Consider the following 22014-nt stretch of genomic DNA (forward strand, 5'->3'; position numbering starts at 1 on the left):
GTCTGTGTTGGGTGTGGGGTGGATGGTTGTAGTGTGGTGTGTGTGTGTGGTGTCTATGTTGGGTGTGGGGTGGATGGTTGTTGTGTGGTGTGTGTTTGTGGTGTCTGTGTTGGGTGTGGGGTGGATGGTTGTAGTGTGGTGTGTGTGTGTGGTGTCTATGTTGGGTGTGGGGTGGATGGTTGTAGTGTGGTGTGTGTTTGTGGTGTCTGTGTTGGGTGTGGGGTGGATGGTTGTAGTGTGGTGTGTGTGTGTGGTGTCTATGTTGGGTGTGGGGTGGATGGTTGTAGTGTGGTGTGTGTTTGTGGTGTCTGTGTTGGGTGTGGGGTGGATGGTTGTAGTGTGGTGTGTGTGTGTGGTGTCTATGTTGGGTGTGGGGTGGATGGTTCTGGTGTGGTGTGTGTGTGTGGTGTCTATGTTGGGTGTGGGGTGGATGGTTGTAGTGTGGTGTGTGTGTGGTGTCTATGTTGGGTGTGGGGTGGGTGGGTGTAGTGTGGTGTGTGTGTGTGGTGTCTGTGTTGGGTGTGGGGTGGATGGTTGTAGTGTGGTGTGTGTGTGTGTGGTGTCTGTGTTGGGTGTGGGGTGGATGGTTGTAGTGTGGTGTGTGTGTGTGGTGTCTGTGTTGGGTGTGGGGTGGATGGTTGTAGTGTGGTGTGTGTGTGTGGTGTCTATGTTGGGTGTGGGGTGAATGGTTGTAGTGTGGTGTGTGTTTGTGGTGTCTGTGTTGGGTGTGGGGTGGATGGTTGTAGTGTGGTGTGTGTTTGTGGTGTCTGTGTTGGGTGTGGGGTGGATGGTTGTAGTGTGGTGTGTGTGTGTGGTGTCTATGTTGGGTGTGGGGTGAATGGTTGTTGTGTGGTGTGTGTTTGTGGTGTCTGTGTTGGGTGTGGGGTGGATGGTTGTAGTGTGGTGTGTGTGTGTGGTGTCTATGTTGGGTGTGGGGTGGATGGTTGTAGTGTGGTGTGTGTTTGTGGTGTCTGTGTTGGGTGTGGGGTGGATCGTTGTAGTGTGGTGTGTGTGTGTGGTGTCTATGTTGGGTGTGGGGTGGATGGTTGTTGTGTGGTGTGTGTGTGTGGTGTCTGTGGTGGGTGTGGGGAAGGTGAGTGTAGTTTGTTTGTGATGTCTGTGTTGGGTGTGGGGAAGGTTGGTGTAGTGTGTTTGTGATGTCTGTGTTGGGTGTGGGGAAGGTTGGTGTAGTGTGTTTGTGATGTCTGTGTTGGGTGTGAGGAAGGTTGGTGTAGTGTGTTTGTGATGTCTGCATTGGGTGTGGGGAAGGTTGGTGTAGTGTGTTTGTGGTGTCTGTGTTGGGTGTGGGGTAGGTTGGTGTAGTGTGTTTGTGATGTCTGTGTTGGGTGTGGGGAAGGTTGGTGTAGTGTGTTTGTGGTGTCTGTGTTGGGTGTGGGGTAGGTTGGTGTAGTGTGTTTGTGGTGTCTGTGTTGGGTGTGGGGAAGGTTGGTGTAGTGTGTTTGTGGTGTCTGTGTTGGGTGTGGGGTAGGTTGGTGTAGTGTGTTTGTGGTGTCTGTGTTGGGTGTGGGGAAGGTTGGTGTAGTGTGTTTGTGATGTCTGTGTTGGGTGTGGGGAAGGTGGGTGTAGTGTGTTTGTGGTGTCTGTGTTGGGTGTGGGGTAGGTTGGTGTAGTGTGTTTGTGATGTCTGTGTTGGGTGTGGGGAAGGTTGGTGTAGTGTGTTTGTGATGTCTGTGTTGGGTGTGGGGAAGGTTGGTGTAGTGTGTTTGTGATGTCTGTGTTGGGTGTGGGGTAGGTTGGTGTAGTGTGTTTGTGATGTCTGTGTTCGGTGTGTGGTGTAGGTGGGTGTAGTGTGTTTGTGGTGACTGTGTTGGGTATGGGGTGGATGGATGTCTGGTGTGTGTGTGGTGTCTGTGTTGGTTGTGGGGTGTGTGGGTGTAGTGTTTTTGTGGTGTCTGTGTTGGGTGTGGGGTAAGTGGGTGTCCGTGTGGTGTGTGTGGGTGTGATGTCTGTGTTGGGTGTGTGGTGGGTGGGTGTCTGTGTGGGGTGGATGGGTGTCAGTGTGGTGTTTGTTTGTGGTGTCAGTGTTGGGTGTGGGGTGGGTGGGTGTCAGTGTGATGTGCGTTTGTGGTGTCAGTGTTGGGTGGATGGGTGTCAGTGTTGGGTGTGGGGTGGATGGGTGTCAGTGTGGTGTGTGTTTGTGGTGTCAGTGTTCGGTGTGGGGTGCGTGGGTGTCAGTGTTGGGCGTGGGGTGGATGGATGTCTGGTGTGTTTGTGGTGTCAGTGTTGGGCGTGGGGTGGATGGATGTCTGGTGTGTTTGTGGTGTCAATGTTGGGTTTGGGGTGGATGGATGTCTGGTGTGTTTGTGGTGTCAGTGTTGGGTGTGGGGTGGATGGATGTCTGGTGTGTTTGTGGTGTCAGTGTTGGGTGTGGGGTGGATGGATGTCTGGTGTGTTTGTGGTGTCAATGTTGGGTGTGGGGTGGATGGATGTCTGGTGTGTTTGTGGTGTCAATGTTGGGTGTGGGGTGGATGGATGTCTGGTGTGTTTGTGGTGTCAGTGTTGGGTGTGGGGTGGATGGATGTCTGGTGTGTTTGTGGTGTCAATGTTGGGTGTGGGGTGGATGGATGTCTGGTGTGTTTGTGGTGTCAGTGTTGGGTGTGGGGTGGATGGATGTCTGGTGTGTTTGTGGTGTCAATGTTGGGTGTGGGGTGGATGGATGTCTGGTGTGTTTGTGGTGTCAGTGTTGGGTGTGGGGTGGATGGATGTCTGGTGTGTTTGTGGTGTCAATGTTGGGTGTGGGGTGGATGGATGTCTGGTGTGTTTGTGGTGTCAGTGTTGGGTGTGGGGTGGGTGGATGTCGGTGTGGTGTGTATGTCTGAGTGTGTGTCTGTAGTATCTGTGGGGGTGACAGTGTCGTTGGTTGGTTTGTGGTGTGTTTGTTTTGTGTGTGGTGTGTTTTTATTGTGTGTGTTTTTGGTGTCTGTGTATGGGTCGTGGTTGTGTTTGTCAGTGTGGGGTGTGTGTGTGGTGTTAGGTGTGTGTGTGTGTTTTTGGTGTGGTGTGTGTGCATGGTGTGTGTGTGTGTTTGAGGGTGTGGTGTATGTGCATGGTATGTGTGTATTTGTGTGGTATGTCGGAAAGAGGACATCGAAGATGACCCCCCACTACATCATCCCCACACACACTCACACAACCCACTTTTTCTTCCAGGTATTTACGGTACACACACACACACACACACACACACACACACACACACACACACACACACACACACACATCCACCCCACCCCACCCCCCACCCCCACACACACACACACCAGTCTACCCATTTTTCCCTTCATCCTCCAGGAATCTATGGGGCTGGCTGCCTGATTACACACACACACATCCACACACACACACACACACACACACACACACACACACACACACACACACACACACACACACACACACCAGTCTACCCATTTTTCCCTTCATCCTCCAGGAAGCTATGGGGCTGGCTGCCTGATTACACACACACACACACACACACACACACACACACCAGTCTACCCATTTTTCCCTTCATCCTCCAGGAATCTATGGGGCTGGCTGCCTGATTACACACACACACATCCACACACACACACACACACACACACACACACACACACACACACACCAGTCTACCCATTTTTCCCTTCATCCTCCAGGAATCTATGGGGCTGGCTGCCTGATTACACACACACACACACACACACACACACACACACACACACACACACACACACACCAGTCTACCCATTCTTCCCTTCATCCTCCAGGAATCTATGGGGCTGGCTGCCTGATTACACACACACACATCCACACACACACACACACACACACACACACACACACACACACACACACACACACACACACACACCAGTCTACCCATTTTTCCCTTCATCCTCCAGGAATCTATGGGGCTGGCTGCCTGATTACACACACACACACACACACACACACACACACACACACACACACACACACACACACACACCAGTCTACCCATTTTTCCCTTCATCCTCCAGGAATCTATGGGGCTGGCTGCTTGATCACTGAGGGGTCACGAGGAGAGGGAGGGTTTTTGGTGAACAGTGAGGGGGAGCGTTTCATGGAGCGCTATGCTCCCAATGCCAAGGACCTGGCCTCCCGGGACGTTGTGTCTCGTTCCATGACCATTGAGATCCGCGAGGGACGGTGAGTGTGTCTGTGTGATTGTGTATTGTGTGTGTGTGTCTGTGTGTGTGACATGTATTGTGCCATGACCATTGAGATCTGGGAGGGACAATGAGTGTGTATGTGTGATTGTGTATTGTGTGTGTGTCTGTGTGTGTGACATGTATTGTGCCATGACCATTGAGATCTGGGAGGGACGGTGAGTGTGTCTGTGTGATTGTGTATTGTGTGTGTGTGTCTGTGTGTGTGACATGTATTGTGCCATGACCATTGAGATCTGGGAGGGACGGTGAGTGTGTCTGTGTGATTGTATATTGTGTGTGTGTCTGTGTGTGTGACATGTGTTGTGCCATGACCATTGAGATCTGGGAGGGACGATGAGTGTGTCTGTGTGATTGTGTATTGTGTGTGTGATTGTGTATTTTTTGTGTGTCTGTGTGTGATGTGTCTCATTCCATGACTGTTGAGATCCTTGAGAGATGGTGAGTGTGTCTGTCTATGTGATTGTGTATTATCTGTGTTTCTGTGTGACTGTGTATTGTCTGTGTGATTATACATAGTGTGCGTGTCTGTATGATTGTGTATTATGTGTGTGTCTGTGTGATTGTGTATCATGTGTGTGTCTGTGTGGGTTATTGTCATTACAGGTATGTGTGGCCAGAGGTATTATTGATATCATCATATCATGACTCAGGTTTGGGGTCAGTGGTATTATTGATATCATCATCGTGATGACAGGGTGTGTGGGGCCAAAGATATCATCATTATCATCATCAGTATCATCATCAATATCACCATCAATATTATGATGACAGGGGGGTATGGGGCCAGAGATATCATTATCGTCATTATCATCATCAGTATCATCATGATGACAGGGGTGTGGGTCCAGAGATATCATCATCATTATCATCATCAATATCATCATGATGACAGGGGTGTGGGTCCAGAGATATCATCATCATTATCATCATCAATATCATCATGATGACAGGGGTGTGGGTCCAGAGATATCATCATCATTATCATCATCAATATCATCATGATGACAGGGGTGTGGGTCCAGAGATATCATCATCATCATCATTATCAATATCATCATGATGACAGGGGTGTGGGTCCAGAGATACCATCATCAGTATCATCATCAATATCATCATGATGACAGGGGTGTGGGTCCAGAGATATCATCATCATTATCATCATCAATATCATCATGATGACAGGGGTGTGGGTCCAGAGATACCATCATCATTATCATCATCAATATCATCATGATGACAGGGGTGTGGGTCCAGATATATCATCATCATCATTATCATCATCAATATTATCATAATGACAGGGGTGTGGGGCCAGAGGTACCATCATCATTGTCATCATCATTAACATCATAATGACAGGGGTGTGAGGCCAGAGATATCATCATCATTGTAATCATCATTATTAATATTATCATAATGACAGGGGTGTGAGGCCAGAGATATCATCATCATTATAATCATAATGACAGGGGTGTGGGGCCAGAGATATCATCATCATTATCATCATCATTATTATCATAATGACATGGGTGTGGGACCAGAGATATCATCATAGTCATCATCATTAATATCATCATGATGACAGGGGTGTGATATATCATTATCATCATCATTATCATCATAATGACAGGGGTGTGAGGCCAGAGATATCATCATCATTATAATCATCATTATTAATATTATCATAATGACAGGGGTGTGAGGCCAGAGATATCATCATCATTATCATCATCAGTATTATCATAATGACAGGGGTGTGAGGCCAGAGATCATCATCATTATAATCATCATTATTATCATAATGATGACAGGGGTGTGGGGCCAGAGATATCATCATCATTATAATCATCATTATTATCATAATAATGACAGGGGTGTGGGGCCAGAGATATCATCATCATTATAATCATCATTATTATCATAATGACAGGGGTGTGAGGCCAGAGATATCATCATCATTATTATCATAATGACATGGGTGTGAGGCCAGAGATATCATCATCATTATCATCATCATTATCATCATAATGACAGGGGTGTGAGGCCAGAGATATCATCATCATTATCATCATCATTATTATCAAAATGACAGGGGTGTGGGGCCAGAGATATCATCATAGTCATCATCATCATCATCAATATCATCATGATGACAGGGGTGAAGGGCCAGAGATATCATTATTATCATCATCAGTATCATCATGATGACAGACTGTGGGGCCAGAGATACCATCATCATTATCATCATTATCATCATCAATATCATCATGATGACAGGGGTGTGCGCCAGACAAGGACCACGTGTTCCTCCAGCTACACCACCTCCCCCCAGAGGTGTTGTCGTCATCATCATCATCATTATCATCATCATTATCATCATCAGTATCATCATGATGACAGGGGTGTGGGGCCAGACAAGGACCACGTGTTCCTCCAGCTGCACCACCTCCCTCCAGAGGTGCTCAAGACACGACTGCCCGGTATCTCGGAGACAGCTCACATCTTTGCTGGAGTGGATGTGACCCGTGACCCTATCCCCGTCCTGCCTACCGTCCACTACAACATGGGGGGTGTGCCCACCAACTACAAGGGACAGGTCAGTCAGTGTCACTGTTGTTTTCTCTTGCAACCAGAGCACCTTTATTCTACACCCGCCTCCTTGGTCTTGCTTTAAGACCTGCATCTTTTCCAATGATCTCCTTCCCCTCCCTTTGTACACGCACTATCTTTGTGTTTTGTGTCTTCATTGTAACTGCTCCCTCCCCTCCCTCTGTACCCACAGTTTCTGTCTTCTGTCATTGGCCCCGCCTTCTCCTCCCTCTGTACCTGAGTTTATTTCTGTCTTCTGTCTTCTCCATTGTAACTGCTCCCTCCCCTCCCTCTGTACCCACAGTTTCTGTCTTCTGTCTTCTCCATTGTAACTGCTCCCTCCCCTCCCTCTGTACCCACAGTTTCTGTCTTCTGTCTTCTCCATTGTAACTGCTCCCTCCCCTCCCTCTGTACCTGAGTTTATTTCTGTCTTCTATCTTCTCCATTTAACTCCTCCCTCCCCTCCCTCTGTACCTGAGTTTATTTCTGTCTTCTGTCTTCTCCATTGTAACTGCTCCCTCCCCTCCCTCTGTACCCACAGTTTCTGTCTTCTATCTTCTCCATTTAACTCCTCCCTCCCCTCCCTCTGTACCTGCAGTTTATTTCTGTCCTCTGTCTCTTCCATTGTAACTCCTCCCTCCCCTCCCTCTGTACCCACAGTTTCTGTCTTCTGTCATTGGCCCCTCCTCCTCCTCCCTCTTTACCTGAGTTTATTTCTGTCTTCTATCTTCTCCATTGTAACTCCTCCCTCCCCTCCCTCTGTACCCACAGTTTCTGTCTTCTGTCTTCTCCATTTAACTCCTCCCTCCCCTCCCTCTGTACCCACAGTTTCTGTCTTCTGTCTTCTCCATTTAACTCCTCCCTCCCTCTGTACCCACAGTTTCTGTCTTCTGCCATTGGCCCCGCCTTCTCCTCCCTCTGTACCTGAGTTTATTTCTGTCTTCTATCTTCTCCATTGTAACTGCTCCCTCCCCTCCCTCTGTACCCACAGTTTCTGTCTTCTGTCTTCTCCATTTAACTCCTCCCTCCCTCTGTACCCACAGTTTCTGTCTTCTGTCTTCTCCATTTAACTCCTCCCTCCCTCTGTACCCACAGTTTCTGTCTTCTGCCATTGGCCCCGCCTTCTCCTCCCTCTGTACCTGAGTTTATTTCTGTCTTCTGTCTTCTCCATTTAACTCCTCCCTCCCCTCCCTCTGTACCCACAGTTTCTGTCTTCTGTCATTGGCCCCTCCTTCTCCTCCCTCTGTACCTGAGTTTATTTCTGTCTTCTGTCTTCTCCATTGTAACTCCTCCCTCCCCTCCCCCTGTACCTGAGTTTATTTCTGTCTTCTGTCTTCTCCATTTAACTCCTCCCTCCCCTCCCTCTGTACCCACAGTTTATTTCTGTCCTCTGTCTTCTCCATTTAACTCCTCCCTCCCCTCCCTCTGTACCTGAGTTTATTTCTGTCTTCTGTCTTCTCCATTGTAACTCCTCCCTCCCCTCCCTCTGTACCTGAGTTTATTTCTGTCTTCTGTCTTCTCCATTGTAACTGCTCCCTCCCCTCCCTCTGTACCTGAGTTTATTTCTGTCTTCTGTCTTCTCCATTGTAACTGCTCCCTCCCCTCCCTCTGTACCTGAGTTTATTTCTGTCTTCTGTCTTCTCCATTGTAACTCCTCCCTCCCCTCCCTCTGTACCTGAGTTTATTTCTGTCTTCTGTCTTCTCCATTGTAACTCCTCCCTCCCCTCCCCCTGTACCTGCAGTTTCTGTCTTCTGTCATTGGCCCCGCCTTCTCCTCCCTCTGTACCCACAGTTTATTTCTGTCTTCTGTCTTCTCCATGTAACTCCTCCCTCCCCTCCCTCTGTACCTGAGTTTATTTCTGTCTTCTGTCTTCTCCATTGTAACTGCTCCCTCCCCTCCCTCTGTACCTGAGTTTATTTCTGTCTTCTGTCTTCTCCCTTCTCCATTTAACTCCTCCCTCCCCTCCCTCTGTACCTGAGTTTATTTCTGTCTTCTGTCTTCTCCATTTAACTCCTCCCTCCCCTCCCTCTGTACCCACAGTTTCTGTCTTCTGTCATTGGCCCCTCCTTCTCCTCCCTCTGTACCTGAGTTTATTTCTGTCTTCTATCTTCTCCATTTAACTCCTCCCTCCCCTCCCTCTGTACCTGAGTTTATTTCTGTCTTCTATCTTCTCCATTTAACTCCTCCCTCCCTCTGTACCCACAGTTTCTGTCTTCTGCCATTGGCCCCGCCTTCTCCTCCCTCTGTACCTGAGTTTATTTCTGTCTTCTGTCTTCTCCATTGTAACTCCTCCCTCCCCTCCCTCTGTACCTGAGTTTATTTCTGTCTTCTGTCTTCTCCATTGTAACTGCTCCCTCCCCTCCCTCTGTACCTGAGTTTATTTCTGTCTTCTGTCTTCTCCGCGTGGAGTGATGGCCCAGAGGTAACGTGTCCGTCTAGGAAGCGAGAGAATCTGAGCGTGCTGGTTTGAATCACGGCTCAGCCGCCGATATTGTCTCCCCCTCCACTAGACCTTGAGTGGTGGTAGTCTGGACGCTAGTCATTCAGATGAGAACATAAAACCGAGGTCTAGTGTGCAGCATGCACCTAGCACACGTCAAAGAATTCACTGCAACAAAAGGGTTGTTCCTGGCAAAATTCTGTAGAAAAATCCACCTTGATAGGAAAAACAAATCAAACTGCACGCAGGAAAAGATACAAAAAAAAAAAAAGGTGGCGCTGTAGTGTACTGTGTAGCGACATGCTCTCCCTGGGGAGAGCAGCCTGAATTTCACACAGAGAAATCTGTTGTGATAAAAAGAGAAATACAAATACAAATAAAACTCTTCCCTCCCTCTCCTCCCTCTGTACCTGCAGTTTATTTGTGTCTTCTGTCCTGTCCAGTATAACCCCTCCCTCCCTCTCCTCCCTCTGTACCTGCAGTTTATTTGTGTCTTCTGTCCTGTCCAGTATAACCCCTCCCTCCCTCTCCTCCCTCTGTACCTGCAGTTTATTTGTGTCTTCTGCCCTGTCCAGTATAACCCCTCCCTCCCTCTCCTCCCTCTGTACCTGCAGTTTATTTGTGTCTTCTGCCCTGTCCAGTATAACCCCTCCCTCCCTCTCCTCCCTCTGTACCTGCAGTTTATTTGTGTCTTCTGTCCTGTCCAGTATAACCCCTCCCTCCCTCTCCTCCCTCTGTACCTGCAGTTTATTTGTGTCTTCTGTCCTGTCCAGTATAACCCCTCCCTCCCTCTCCCCCCTCTGTACCTGCAGTTTATTTGTGTCTTCTGCCCTGTCCAGTATAACCCCTCCCTCCCTCTCCTCCCTCTGTACCTGCAGTTTATTTGTGTCTTCTGTCCTGTCCAGTATAACCCCTCCCTCCCTCCTCCCAGCCTGTTGTCTTCAGCACTCTATGAACCCAATATTTTTATTATTGCAATCATTGTTATCAATATCATCATTGTTGATGTCATTATTGTGATTTGAGGTTATATCAACCCAGGATAGCACACTATCACCACTTAGTACTGTTTTTACTAACTTCCTTTGTTCAAGTCTTATTTATATCACTGTGTGGATGTGTATGGCTGATAGAGTACAGTGTTATATCACTGACTGTTACCTTGTGGATGTGTACAGGTGATAGAGTACAGTGTTATATCACTGACAGTCACTGTGTGGCTGTGTACAGATGATAGAGTACAGTGTTATATCAGTGACGGTCACCGTGTGGCTGTGTGCAGGTGATAGAGTACAGTGTTATATCACTGACAGTCACCGTGTGGCTGTGTGCAGGTGATAGAGTACAGTGTTATATCACTGACAGTCACCGTGTGGCTGTGTACAGATGATAGAGTACAGTGTTATATCACTGTCACTGTGTGGCTGTGTGCAGGTGATAGAGTACAGTGTTATATCACTGACAGTCATCAAGTACAGTGTTATATCACAGACAGTCACTGTGTGGATGTGTACAGGTGATAGAGTACTGTGTTATATCACTGACAGTCACCGTTTGGATATGTACAGGTGATAGAGTACAGTGTTATATCACTGACAGTCACCGTGTGGCTGTGTGCAGGTGATAGAGTACAGTGTTATATCACTGACTGTCACTGTGTGGCTGTGTACAGGTGATAGAGTACAGTGTTATATCACTGACAGCCATCAAGTACAGTGTTATATCACTGACAGTCACTGTGTGGATGTGTGCAGGTGATAGAGTACAGTGTTATATCACTGACAGTCACTGTGTGGATGTGTGCAGATGATAGAGTACAGTGTTATATCACTGACAGTCATCAAGTACAGTGTTATATCACTGACAGTCACTGTGTGGCTGTGTGCAGATGATAGAGTACAGTGTTATATCACTGACTGTCACCGTGTGGCTGTGTACAGATGATAGAGTACAGTGTTATATCACTGACTGTCACCGTGTGGCTGTGTGCAGATGATAGAGTACAGTGTTATATCACTGACTGTCGCTGTGTGGCTGTGTACAGGTGATAGAGTACAGTGTTATATCACTGACAGTCACCGTGTGGCTGTGTACACATGATAGAGTACAGTGTTATATCAGTGACGGTCACCGTGTGGCTGTTTACAGATGATACAGTACAGTGTTATATCACTGACTGTCGCTGTGTGGCTGTGTACAGATGATACAGTACAGTGTTATATCACTGACTGTCGCTGTGTGGCTGTGTACAGGTGATCAAGTACAGTGTTATATCACTGACAGTCACCGTGTGGCTGTTTACAGATGATACAGTACAGTGTTATATCACTGACTGTCGCTGTGTGGCTGTGTACAGATGATACAGTACAGTGTTATATCACTGACTGTCACTGTGTGCTGTGTACAGGTGATCAAGTACAGTGCAGACAAGGGGGATGAGGTGGTGGGAGGGCTGTACGCAGCAGGGGAGGTGGCCTGTGCCTCAGTGCATGGCGCCAACAGACTGGGTGCCAACTCCCTGCTGGACCTGGTTGTCTTTGGCCGTGCCTGCGCCAACACCATCATCGAGGAGAACAAGCCAGGGGAGGCCATCGGACCCATCAAGCAGGTCAGTGATGATGGCTTAGCTCCCTTGCCTGATGATTGAGATACTTAGTGACCACATTGATGATGAAAGGGTTTGCGGCTTCTTTGTCTAAGGTAGACCCTCTGTAACTCCCTTGCCTACCCAGTTGTCATGGCCTGGCTTCGCTGACGAAGATCTAGGAAGGGCGTTGTCCACGTCTGATGCAGGCACGCTCATGGCTGACAAGGCCAATGCGGGAAAAGCAGAGTCGGCCGCAGCGGTTGCAAGGGAAAGTCTGGTCTGGGTTCGCGGCTGCAGCGTCGTGGTTCTTCCTCCTTCTGCGTTTGTCCTCAAGGCTGGCCCTGCGGTTGTTTTCGAAGGAGGAGACAGCTTGGTGGATGGTGCGTCGCCAGGTCTCTCGATCAGCGGCTACTGCGGACCACTGGCGATGGTCAATGTGACAGGCACCGAGAGCTTTCTTCAAGGAGTCTTTGTATCTCTTCTTGGGTGCTCCTCTGTCACGGTGGCCAGTGGACAGTTCGCCATACAGCGCGATCTTGGGCAGGCGGTGGTCCTCCATCCTGGACACGTGCCCTGCCCAACGTAGCTGGGTCTTTAGCAGCACTGCCTCGATGCTGATAGTCTTTGCCTGCTCCAGGACCTCGACATTTGTGATGTAGTCACTCCAGTGGATGCTGAGGATGGTGCGAAGGCAGCGCTGGTGGAAGCGATCAAGCAGTCGTATGTGGTGCCGGTAGGTGACCCAGGTTTCGGAGCCATACAACAAGGTGGGCAGTACAACAGCTCTGTACACGCTGATCTTTGTGTCTTTCTTCAGGTGTTTGTTGTTCCACACTCTCTTGTACAGCCTGCCGAATGCGCTGTTTGCCTTTGCAAGTCTGTTGTCGATCTCCTTGTCGATCTTGGCGTCAGACGAGATGGTGCAGCCTAGGTAGCTGAACTGGTGGACCGACTTCAGCTCTGTCTCACCGATGTTGATGTGAGGAGCGTGGAATTCTTCCTGTGGGGCAGGCTGGTGGAGAACTTCCGTCTTTTTCAGACTGACTTCTAGGCCGAAGAGCTGCGCAGCCTCTGTGAAGCAGGACGTTATACGCTGCAGGGCCGCTTCTGTATGGGCGACGAGGGCAGCATCGTCGGCAAACAGAAGCTCTCTGATGAGTTGCTCCAGTGTCTTGGTGTGGGCCTGTAGCCGCCTCAGGTTGAATAGGCTGCCATCAGTGCGGTATCTGATGAAGATACCGTCGTCGTCGCCAAGATCTTCAGTGGCCTGTTGGAGCATCATGCTGAAGAAGATCGTGAAGAGGGTCGGCGCGAGGACACAACCTTGTTTCACTCCATTTCCAATTGGGAAGGGCTCCGAAAGGTCGTTGCTGTGTCTGACCTGTCCACGCTGTTCCTCATGTAGTTGGATGACCATGCTGAGGAATTTTGGGGGGCATCCTAGACGTTTCATGATCTCCCACAGACCTTTTCTGCTCACGGTGTCGAAAGCTTTCGTGAGATCGACGAATGTCGCATACAGTCCTTTGTTCTGTTCCCGACATTGTTCTTGTAGCTGTCTGAGAACGAAGACCATGTCAGTGGTGCCTCTGTTGGCTCTAAAGCCACACTGACTCTCTGGGAGATGTTCTTCGGCGATAGTAGGCACCAGCCGATTTAGGAGGACTCTGGCGAGGATCTTGCCTGCGATGGAGAGCAGAGTTATCCCCCTGTAGTTGGAGCAGTCCGACTTTTCTCCCTTGTTTTTATACAGGGTGATGATGACTGCGTCACGGAGGTCCTGTGGTAGTTTGCCTTGCTCCCAGCAGCAGACAAAGAGGTTGTGGAGTTTGGAGTGTAGTGCTGGGCCTCCATTCTTCCACGCCTCCGGCGGAATTCCGTCAACCCCTGCTGCCTTGCCACATTTCAGCTGTTCAATGCCCTCTTCTAGGGTTGGTAGCTCGTCCAGTTGTAATTTCACTGGCTGTTGTGGGATGCGGAGAATTGCCGAGTCTTGAACCGTGCGGTTGGCGCTGAAGAGGGCCTGGAAATGTTCCGACCACCTGTTCAGGATCGACGTCTTGTCTGTGAAGAGCGCCTGGCCGTCTGCGCTGCGCAAAGGACTCTGGACCTGGTATGAGGGACCGTACACCGCCTTCAAGGCTTCGTATAAGCCCCGGTAGTCACCAGTGTCTGCACAAAGCTGAGCCCTCTCTGCCAGGTTGGTCCACCACCCATTTTGAATCTCACGAAGCTTGCGCTGGAGGTTGCTGCATATGAGCCGGAAGGTTGCTTTCTTCACCGGACAAGACGGTTGTGCAAGGTGAGCCTGTGGGCTGATCTCTTCTTCGCCAGCAATTCTTGGATCTCCTGGTTGTTTTCGTCAAACCAGTCCTTGTTCTTTTTCGACGAGAACCCTAGGACTTCTTCAGAGGACTGCAGGATGGCTGATTTCAGCTGTGCCCATAGTGCTTCTGGAGAGGGGTCTGTGGGGCAACTGGGGTCTTCAAGTTTGTCCTGAAGCTTCGCCTGGAATTCAGCTTTCACTTCAGCTGACTGAAAGTTGCCGACCTGGAATTTCTTCCTAGGAGCTCCTCCTTTCTTTGGTTTGGGCTTGAAGTGGAGCCTGAGCTTGCTGCGGACGAGGCGGTGGTCAGTATGACACTCCGCGCTGGGCATCACTCGGGTGTGTAGGACGTCTCGTACGTCTCTCTGGCGCATCAGGATGTAATCAATGAGGTGCCAATGTTTGGACCGAGGATGCATCCACGTTGTCTTCAGGCTGTCCTTCTGCTGGAAAATGGTGTTGGTGATGGTAAACTGCTGCTCTGCACAGAACTCGAGAAGAAGGCGCCCATTGTCGTTGCAATTACCAACGCCATGCTTGCCAAGGACTCCTTTCCAGGCTTCTGAATCTTGGCCAACTCTGGCATTGAAGTCGCCAAGGATGATGACCTTGTCGTCAGCAGGGGTGTTCTGAACGAGGTTGCGCAGATCAGTGTAAAACTTGACCTTTTCTGTGGGGTCCGCTTGGAGGGTTGGAGCGTACACGCTGAACAGAGTGGCATGCTGTTTGTTCCGTAGTGGGAGGCGCATGGACATAATTCGGTCTGAGTGTCCTGTTGGCAGGTTTTCAAGCTTGGAGGCAATGGTGCTCCTGACCATAAAGCCTACGCCATAAAGGCGTCTCTCGGTCTCTGGCTTGCCTGACCAGTAGAGGGTGTACCCAGCGCCATGTTCCTGGAGGCTGCCTTTCCCTGCAAAGCGGACTTCGCTGACGGCAGCAATGTCAATGTTCAGTCTCTGAAGTTCGTGTGCGACTAGAGCGGAACGCCTTTCTGGGTGGTTGCTGTCTGCAGAGTCACGCATGGTTCGGATGTTCCAGCATGCTACCTGTAGTCCTTTTGCACCTAATTGTGAGGCAGGTGCCGGCCTTTTCTTCTCTATTGTTGTTCGACCGCGTTTGGAGATGCCCGTTGACCGCGGCTAGCCAACTGGGGGGTATGGAGATGAGCATTTGTTTGGACCACCTTTTCTAGGCCCCTCTCCGTGTGGAGCAAGCAGTGCTGTCCCTAGAAAAGGCTGCTTGGTCGTTCAGGGTGCTGCCGAGTGATGCTGTCACCTCCGGGTCAACAATCAGGCGACCAATATCCTGAACCGCCTGCATGCAGGATTGGAACTGCGGCTTCCAGTGACATCTTCCACCTGCCGTTTTCGCCCCTTTCCCATCGCTACAGGGCTTGGAATTGAGATACTTAGTGACCACATTGATGATGAAAGGGTTTGCGGCTTCTTTGTCTAAGGTAGACCCTCTGTAACTCCCTTGCCTACCCAGTTGTACACTTACTAGAAACAGTCAGTTGCAGGGTTTGCAGCTTTTTGTCTGACCATGATGTCTCAAAGTTGTTTTCTGTTAGACAATGATGTCTTGAAGTTGTTTCCTGTCTGACCATGATGTCTTGAAGTTGTTTCCTGTCTGACCATGATGTCTCTAAGTTGTTTCCTGTCTGACCATGATGTCTTTAAGTTGTTTCCTGTCTGACCATGATGTCTCTAAGTTGTTTCCTGTCTGACCATGATGTCTTTAAGTTGTTTCCTGTCTGACCATGATGTCTCTGAGTTGTTTCCTGTCTGACCATGATGTCTTTAAGTTGTTTCCTGTCTGACCATGATGTCCCTAAGTTGTTTCCTGTCTGACCATGATGTCTTTAAGTTGTTTCCTGTCTGACCATGATGTCCCTAAGTTGTTTCCTGTCTGACCATGATGTCCCTAAGTTGTTTCCTGTCTGACCATGATGTCTTTAAGTTGTTTCCTGTCTGACCATGATGTCTCTAAGTTGTTTCCTGTCTGACCATGATGTCTCTGAGTTGTTTCCTGTCTGACCATGATGTCTTTAAGTTGTTTCCTGTCTGAACACGATGTCCCTAAGTTGTTTCCTGTCTGACCATGATGTCCCTAAGTTGTTTCCTGTCTGACCATGATGTCTTTAAGTTGTTTCCTGTCTGAACACGATGTCCCTAAGTTGTTTCCTGTCTGACCATGATGTCCCTAAGTTGTTTCCTGTCTGACCATGATGTCTTTAAGTTGTTTCCTGTCTGACCATGATGTCTCTAAGTTGTTTCCTTTCCTGTCTGACCATGATGTCCCTAAGTTGTTTCCTGTCTGACCATGATGTCTTTAAGTTGTTTCCTGTCTGACCATGATGTCCCTAAGTTGTTTCCTGTCTGACCATGATGTCTCTAAGTTGTTTCCTGTCTGAACACGATGTCTCTGAGTTGCGTCCTGTCTGACCATGATGTCTCTAAGTTGTTTCCTGTCTGAACACGATGTCTCTGAGTTGCTTCCTGTGTTATTGGGCAGTGTCAGTTTCAGAGAGGTGTCACACCATGTGGACTGATCCATGTGTGTTATTGGGCAGTGTCAGTTTCAGAGAGGTGTCACACCATGTGGACTGATCCATGTGTGTTATTGGGCAGTGTCAGTTTCAGAGAGGTGTCACACCATGTGGCCTGATCCATGTGTGTTATTGGGCAGTGTCAGTTTCAGAGAGGTGTCACACCATGTGGCCTGATCCATGTGTGTTATTGGGCAGTGTCAGTTTCAGACAGGTGTCACACCATGTGGACTGATCCATGTGTGTTATTGGGCAGTGTCAGTTTCAGAGAGGTGTCACACCATGTGGCCTGATCCATGTGTTATTGGGCAGTGTCAGTTTCAGAGAGGTGTCACACCATGTGGCCTGATCCATGTGTTATTGGGCAGTGTCAGTTTCAGAGAGGTGTCACACCATGTGGACTGATCCATGTGTTATTGGGCAGTGTCAGTTTCAGAGAGGTGTTACACCATGTGGACTGATCCATGTGTGTTATTGGGCAGTGTCAGTTTCAGACAGGTGTCACACCATGTGGACTGATCCATGTGTGTTATTGGGCAGTGTCAGTTTCAGAGAGGTGTCACACCATGTGGACTGATCCATGTGTGTTATTGGGCAGTGTCAGTTTCAGACAGGTGTCACACCATGTGGACTGATCCATGTGTTATTGGGCAGTGTCAGTTTCAGAGAGGTGTCACACCATGTGGCCTGATCCATGTGTTATTGGGCAGTGTCAGTTTCAGAGAGGTGTCACACCATGTGGCCTGATCCATGTGTTATTGGGCAGTGTCAGTTTCAGAGAGGTGTCACACCATGTGGCCTGATCCATGTGTGTTATTGGGCAGTGTCAGTTTCAGAGAGGTGTCACACCATGTGGCCTGATCCATGTGTTATTGGGCAGTGTCAGTTTCAGAGAGGTGTCACACCATGTGGACTGATCTATGTGTGTTATTGGGCAGTGTCAGTTTCAGAGAGGTGTCACACCATGTGGACTGATCCATGTGTGTTGCGCCACATCTGGTGACAGCCTTAACACTTTCGCTGCCAGGATAATAAGATTCAAGTGAAATCTATTTGCTAGGTTTAAAAAAATTTAAAAAACGGGTATAAATTTTCAAAAAATTTTCTGCTCTTTGTTATTGGAGAAAGACCCATAAAGTACATATTTTCTAAAAGGTATTTAAATGAATAAAGAATACAAAACGCATTATGTTTTCCTGTTTTATGTATTTTCAGTGACATGCTTTTGTTTTGAAATCAGTGTTGTTGTTGTTTTTTTGTCACATTTTCAACTTGTTCATTACGAACATCAGTCAGGTAATTTGCACTAAAATTTCATATTTTCTGGACAAATGGATATCTGCACGCACAAAATCATAATAGAACAACCACAATAAAAAAAATATTTAAAAAAATTTAAAAGAGAGAGATACACAGTGCATTGTGACTTCTCCAAGTGATAATATGGATGTGAGGCCACGCCCCCTCAGTCTCCACCCCCCCTCCTTTTCACCCCTCTCACATGGTCACTTTATCCAGTTCTCATTAGACTGCGTTGGCTGAGTGCCAAGAAAATCACTCACACTGTGTCCTGCTGATAAATCGGTCACTTACTGTCGTCTGCTACAGCTGTACAGCCAGCATCACTTACTGATAGTCGTATCTTGGCCTCTCTCTTGATTGCTCCCTTTATTTTCTATCAAATTGTCCTATAAATGTTCATCACTGTCTTCTCCTTCGAATTTAGGCTTCAATTCTTTCTGAGCAGCAGCTAAAGAAAGCAATCTTAGTTGATTTAGTTCGCGATGATCACATGTCTTGAGCACAGCATCAGTCCGACGTTTGTTGAGCGAGCGAGGAGAGGAGTCAGGCAAACATTGCAGCCAGTAACCCAACCAAAATGCTCAAATAAAGGACTGCCTCATGATGTAGATGGTGTTTCTAGCTATGAATAGAATCTAGAAAGATTCCCCAACCTTAAGCTACCAGTATTTTTGTCGACGAACTGAATGCAAACCAGGGAAAAGTCAGAATATTTTGATGACGAGTTATCTCGTCATTGTGGCAGCGAAGCGAACATGCTTGCACTGACGAGTTATCTCATCATACAGGCAGCCAAGGGGTCAAGAGCATTACCTTAGCTAGGTTTCAAATATTAGCCAAAGTCATTGAGATGATTTATAACTTCTTTTGAATGTCAGTCCTCAAAGTCAGTTTCTGTGGGGATCATTCAGTATGTGATACCTACTTTTGTTTTGAAATGTCTGAGTGGTAGAGTCGTGGAAAAGGAATAGATGACTAAATTGACAGATGTTAATGTATAGGTTGTTTGGATATTAGAGAAAGGCAACTGGGCATGACCAAGATGTCTGGCACAAACCAGCTCAGTGTTTCAGTAGATGCACAAAATTTTGCTTTTCTGATGGTGAACAAAAAATATTTTTTCAGTCTGTTTATGCAGTTTACACATCTAATTGTAGTAGTTCACTATTCAGTTGTTGATTTGACTCATGTTTATGCAATTGACACATCATTTGATTGTAGTAGTGCAGTTGTTGATCTAACTCATGTTTATGCAGTTAACACATCATCTAATTGTAGTAGTTCAGTTGTTGATTTTGTTGTGACTGCAGAATACAGGAGAGGCATCAGTGCCTCAGTTGTAAAATGATCTTTTTGTTATGACTGCAGAATACAGGAGAGGCATCAGTGCCTCAGTTGTAAAATGATCTTTTTATTGTGACTGCAGAATGCGGGCGAGGCATCAGTGCCTCAGTTGTAAAATGATCTTTTTGTTGTGACTGCAGAATACAGGAGAGGCATCAGTGCCTCAGTTGTAAAATGATCTTTTTGTTGTGACTGCAGAATGCGGGCGAGGCATCAGTGGCGAATCTGGACCGTCTGCGTCATGCCAATGGTTCAATCCCCACCGCTGAGCTGAGACTGGACATGCAGAAGGTCAGTTCTTGTACAGGGTGGGGGTGGGATACAGAAAACAAAATGCTTTTATTATCATGAAAAAGTGATATTGATCTATGGTGTAAAATTCTTGAACAGTACATGGGAATCACATGTCATTCAGTATGTGTACATGAAAGGCAATAAATGCTGATTGTGTCAAAGTAACCTCCACACACAATAATCCCAGTTACACACATATAGCAATCACAGCAGACAGAAGGACAATAGGGGAGGGGTGGGGGGTAGATAAGGGAATGGCCGATGCACAGTCACCTGTATCTGACAAAGAATGTGTGTTCTATGTACAGACCTCAGCCTGCTATAAGTGACACGTTGTGATGTGTGTTCTATGTATAGACCTTACAGTGTACCCCAAGTGATATAGATGATGTGTGTGCTATACACAGTCCTGACAGTGTACTTTAAGTGACGCATTGTGATGTGTGTTCTGTCTACAGACCTTTCAGTCTGTTATTAGTGACAGAATGTGATGTGTGTTTAATAAACGGGCCTCACACTGTGATAGGAGGTTGTGATATGTGTTCTTTGTACAGCTGATGTATGTTCTTTGTGCAGGACCATGTGGTCTGTGTACAATGTGTGTGTTCTTTGCAGATGATGCAGAACCATATGTTCTATGTAAAGACAATATATGTTCAGTGTACAGACTAACACTGAACCATGTCACATATGCACAGACTATGTGTGTTCTATATACAGACAATGCATGACATTGTGTTCTATATACAGATGATGTATATTCAATTCACAATGCAGAACCACATGTTCAACGTACAGATGTTTCAGAACCATGTGTTGTACTATTTTCAGACAGTGTGTTCTATGTACAGACGATTCAGAACCATGTGGTCTATGTACAGACGATGCAGAATCACGTGGTCTATATTTAGACAGCATGTTCAATGTGCAGATGATGCAGAATCATGTGGTCTATATTTAGACAGTGTGTTCAATGTGCAGATGATGCAGAATCACGTGGTCTATATTTAGACAGTGTGTTCAATGTGCAGATGATGCAGAATCACGTGGTCTATATGTAGACAGTGTGTTCAATATGCAGATGATGCAGAATCACGTGGTCTATATTTAGACAGCATGTTCAATGTACAGATGATGCAGAATCACGTGGTCTATATTTAGACAGTGTGTTCAATGTGCAGATGATGCAGAATCACGTGGTCTATATTTAGACTGTGTTCAATGTGCAGATGATGCAGAATCACGTGGTCTATATTTAGACAGCATGTTCAATGTGCAGATGATGCAGAATCACGTGGTCTATATTTAGACAGCATGTTCAATGTGCAGATGATGCAGAATCACGTGGTCTATATTTAGACTGTTCAATGTGCAGATGATGCAGAATCATGTGGTCTATATTTAGACAGTGTGTTCAATGTGCAGATGATGCAGAATCATGTGGTCTATATTTAGACAGCATGTTCAATGTGCAGATGATGCAGAATCATGTGGTCTATATTTAGACAGTGTGTTCAATGTGCAGATGATGCAGAATCATGTGGTCTATATTTAGACAGTGTGTTCAATGTGCAGATGATGCAGAATCATGTGGTCTATATATAATGTGTGCTATATGTACAATGCTGAATCGTGTTTTATACAGATATTGTGTGTTTAATGAAAAGACAATGCAGAACCATGTGGTCTATATACAGACAGTATGTTCTATCTACAGATGCTGTAGAATCATGTCTTTATACAGTGTGTTCTATGTGCAAATGATGTAGAACCATGTGGTCTATATACAGACAGTGTGTTCTATGTTTAGACGTTGGAGAACCATGTGCTCTATGTACGGTGTGTTCTGTGTACTCATGAAGCAGTCATGTTTTCTATGTAAAGAGCGTGTGTGTTCTATGTACAGAAGATGCAGAAGCATGTGGTCTATATACAGATAATGTGTTCTAGACAGTGTGTTCTGTGTACAGATGATGTAGAATCATGTGGTCTATATACCGTGTGTGTTCTGTGTACAGATGATGCAGAACAATGTAGTATGTAAATACATGTTCCGTACTACAGACAGTGTGTGTTCTGTGTACAGGTGATACAGAACCATGTGATCTATGTAAATACAGTATGTGTGTTGTGTACAGACTAACACTGAATCATGTGCTGTATATACAGACAATGTGTGTACTGTGTACAGATGATGCAGAATCATGTGGTCAATATACAAAGTGTGTTCTGTGTACAGATGATGCAGAACCATGTGGTCAATATTCAGACAATGTGTGTTCTTTGTACATATGATGCAGAATCATGCGGTCTATGTACAGGGTGTTCTATGTTCAGACAATGCAGAATCATGTGGGCTCTACAGACGT

General features: G+C 47.1%; 1 protein-coding gene across 2 annotated transcripts in view; it reads left to right on the plus strand.

The window, feature by feature from the left end:
* The window catches only part of LOC143276799 (succinate dehydrogenase [ubiquinone] flavoprotein subunit, mitochondrial-like), a 58471-nt gene that overhangs the window by 23633 nt on the left and 12824 nt on the right, over positions 1–22014 (plus strand). For both annotated transcript variants that reach the window (XM_076581445.1, XM_076581447.1), the window contains exons 8-11: positions 4023–4191; positions 6615–6810; positions 11652–11852; positions 19550–19642. In XM_076581445.1, coding sequence (XP_076437560.1) covers positions 4023–4191; positions 6615–6810; positions 11652–11852; positions 19550–19642 — 659 coding nt within the window. The remainder of the gene's footprint in view (positions 1–4022; positions 4192–6614; positions 6811–11651; positions 11853–19549; positions 19643–22014) is intronic.

This window comes from Babylonia areolata, chromosome 33, assembly GCF_041734735.1.
Source record: "Babylonia areolata isolate BAREFJ2019XMU chromosome 33, ASM4173473v1, whole genome shotgun sequence".
Classification (NCBI taxonomy): Eukaryota; Metazoa; Mollusca; class Gastropoda; order Neogastropoda; family Buccinidae; genus Babylonia; species Babylonia areolata.